General features: G+C 60.2%; 1 protein-coding gene across 1 annotated transcript in view; it reads left to right on the forward strand.

Moving 5' to 3' along the window:
- Positions 1-5: 5 nt before the first annotated feature.
- The window catches only part of LOC113486977 (dynein heavy chain 17, axonemal-like), a 10204-nt gene continuing 7573 nt past the window's right edge, over positions 6-2636 (forward strand). Inside the window, exons 1-7 of the mRNA XM_026861321.1 lie at positions 6-137; positions 530-778; positions 981-1103; positions 1289-1636; positions 1717-1808; positions 1961-2087; positions 2303-2547. Of these exons, the coding sequence (XP_026717122.1) occupies positions 6-137; positions 530-778; positions 981-1103; positions 1289-1636; positions 1717-1808; positions 1961-2087; positions 2303-2547 (1316 nt within the window). The remainder of the gene's footprint in view (positions 138-529; positions 779-980; positions 1104-1288; positions 1637-1716; positions 1809-1960; positions 2088-2302; positions 2548-2636) is intronic.

Consider the following 2636-nt stretch of genomic DNA (forward strand, 5'->3'; position numbering starts at 1 on the left):
CGGCCATGGAGAGCGACCTGGCAGCCCTGTCCCGGTCGGCCGGGCTGTTCGAAGTGTCGGTCCCGGAATACAAACAGCTCCAAGCGTGCCAGAGGGAGCTGCACTTGCTGAAGGAGCTCTGGGACACGATCGTCCTGGTACGCGCCGTGGGCTGTGAGCCAGCACGAGGCAGGAGCGTGGGGGTGCAGGACAGGCTTCTGAGAGCGCTGGGCGGGTCCTCACAGCTCTGAAGCTCCTGAGGCCTTGATGAGCTGCCCCGTGTCCACAGAGGGTGGCTACCAGTAGCCATCTGCCTTGAGCGCAGTGACCAGGAGCCCTGGGCTCGGTGCTGGCCCTGCGCCGGGGCCGATGCCCAACGCTGCCTCCAGGCAGGGGCTCGAGAGCGGAGCAGCTCAGCGTCACCAGCCAGAGGCACACGGTTGCTGTAGCTCCGCCAAGGGCGTGCGGGCGCTGGGCGCGTTGCTTTGCTCCCCGGGCGGGAATGCTGCTGCTGCTTACGGGCCCGGTGACAACGCGTTCCCCAATCCAGGTTAACACGAACATCGACGCCTGGAAGACCACCCGGTGGAAGGACATCGATGTCGAGCAGCTGGATGCCGATTGTAAGAAATTTGCTAAAGACATTCGGAGCTTGGATAAGGAGATGAGAGGCTGGGATGCGTTCGCAGGGCTGGACGACAGCGTGAAGAACATGATGAGGTCTCTGCGCGCCGTGAAGGAGCTGCAGAACCCGGCCATCAGGGAGCGGCACTGGCAGGAGCTCATGCGGACAACCAAGGTGCTCCCAGCCCTCCTGCCCCTCCCTGGCCCCAGCCCCCGGCCCGGAGGCTCCTGAGAGCTGAATCCATCAGGGGAAGCACAGAATGTGTCTTAAAACAGGCACAAATATTTGTGTAGGGTCCTTAATGGGTGTTACTGAGCTCATTTGGGAAAGTTGCTGGGGGGGAGTCCGTGCCCTGACGGGGCCAGTTCTGCTGCAGGTGAACTTCGCCATGTCCAAGGACACGACCCTCGCTGATCTGCTGCAGCTGAACCTGCACGAGTTCGAAGATGAGGTTTGTGGCATCGTGGACAGAGCCACGAAGGAGTCAGGGATGGAGAAGGTAAGTGGGGCTCGGCTGCGCCCCGCTTTGCTGAGCCCTGCACCGACGCAGCTCCGCGTGTTCCTGCTCCTGGGGGCCACACGCCCCTCGTGCCCCGGAGGGGGATTTCCCGTCGCTCCCCGCCCTTCTGCAGGGTCTGGGACTCAGCACCACAGCCCAGCTTGTTCCTCACGCCCCGTCTGTAGGTGCTGAGCACCCTGGACACTACCTGGGCGACGATGCAGTTCGAGCACGAGCCCCACACCAGGACCGGCATCGCGCTGCTCAAGTCGGATGAGCTGCTCGTCGAGACGCTGGAGGACAACCAAGTGCAGCTGCAGAACCTGATGACATCCAAGTACCTCACCTTCTTCCTTCAGGAGGTGTCCAGCTGGCAGCAGAAGCTGTCAACCACCGACTCCGTTATCAGCCTCTTGTTTGAGGTGCAGAGGACATGGAGTCACCTGGAAAGCATCTTCATCGGCTCCGAGGACATCCGCAGTCAGCTGCCGGCGGACTCGAAGCGCTTCGATGCTGTCGATGAAGATTTCAAAGTGCGAAGCCCGTCCCCTCCCTGGGCCCCTGAGAGCTTGCTGACGGCTCGGGGAGAGCTGAAGCATTTTACCTCTTGCAGAAATTAATGGCTGAGGCAGTGAAAACTCCCAACGTGATTGAAGCTACAAACAAGCCTGGACTCTATGGCGAGCTGGAAGCGCTGCAGACGAGGTGAGGTTTGGGTCCTGGCGAGGCCTCCGCCAGCTGGTCGAGGGCCAAAGGCAGAGTTTGTTTTCTCCAAAGCAGCGTCTGTCTCAGTGTTACGAGGACTTAGCAAAGAGTAAAAGCTAACTGCAGGGTTTTTTCCCCTTGTTTTCTGCTAGACTGGCACTCTGTGAGAAGGCTTTGGCTGAATACCTGGAGACCAAAAGACTGGCTTTTCCCAGATTCTACTTTGTTTCCTCTGCAGACCTGCTTGATATTTTATCTAAGGGGAATGAACCAGCTGAGGTGAGGGTTGTGTGTAAAGCGTGGAGGCAAGTCCCATGTCTCTTGCACGCGGATTCCTTGTAGCAGTTTTTAAATATTTTTCATTCTAAGGAGCGGAACACCATCACGGGTACCCCCCATCTCGGGGACGCAGCCCTGAGGGCCGTGCGGGGTTCACCCAAGCGGTGGTTACACCTCGCGGGAGGTCCCTGAGCCCCGCCCGCCTCTGCTCCCAGGTGTCCCGTCATCTGCCGAAGCTGTTCGACAGTCTGGCTAAACTGAAGTTCAAGGTGAGCCTGGACAAAAAGCCCCTGAAGGTTGGCCTGGGGATGTTCAGCAGGGACGAGGAGTACGTGCCCCTCGACGCGGACTGTGACTTGTCTGGCCAGGTCAGCAGAGCCCCGCGCAGGGCGAGGCGGGGCGGGATGGGGATGAGCCTTGAGCTTGTTGTGCACCAACAGCCGGGCAGCGGTTTTGAAACGTAATCGTGAGGCCTTTCAGCCAAAACAGCCCCAGCAGTGGGATCTGCCCTGGCTGTAGGGCAGCGCTGCAGCAGCACCCGCCCCGGGC

Source organism: Athene cunicularia (genome assembly GCF_003259725.1).
Source record: "Athene cunicularia isolate RWA chromosome 18 unlocalized genomic scaffold, athCun1 chr18_part1, whole genome shotgun sequence".
Lineage (NCBI taxonomy): Eukaryota > Metazoa > Chordata > Aves > Strigiformes > Strigidae > Athene > Athene cunicularia.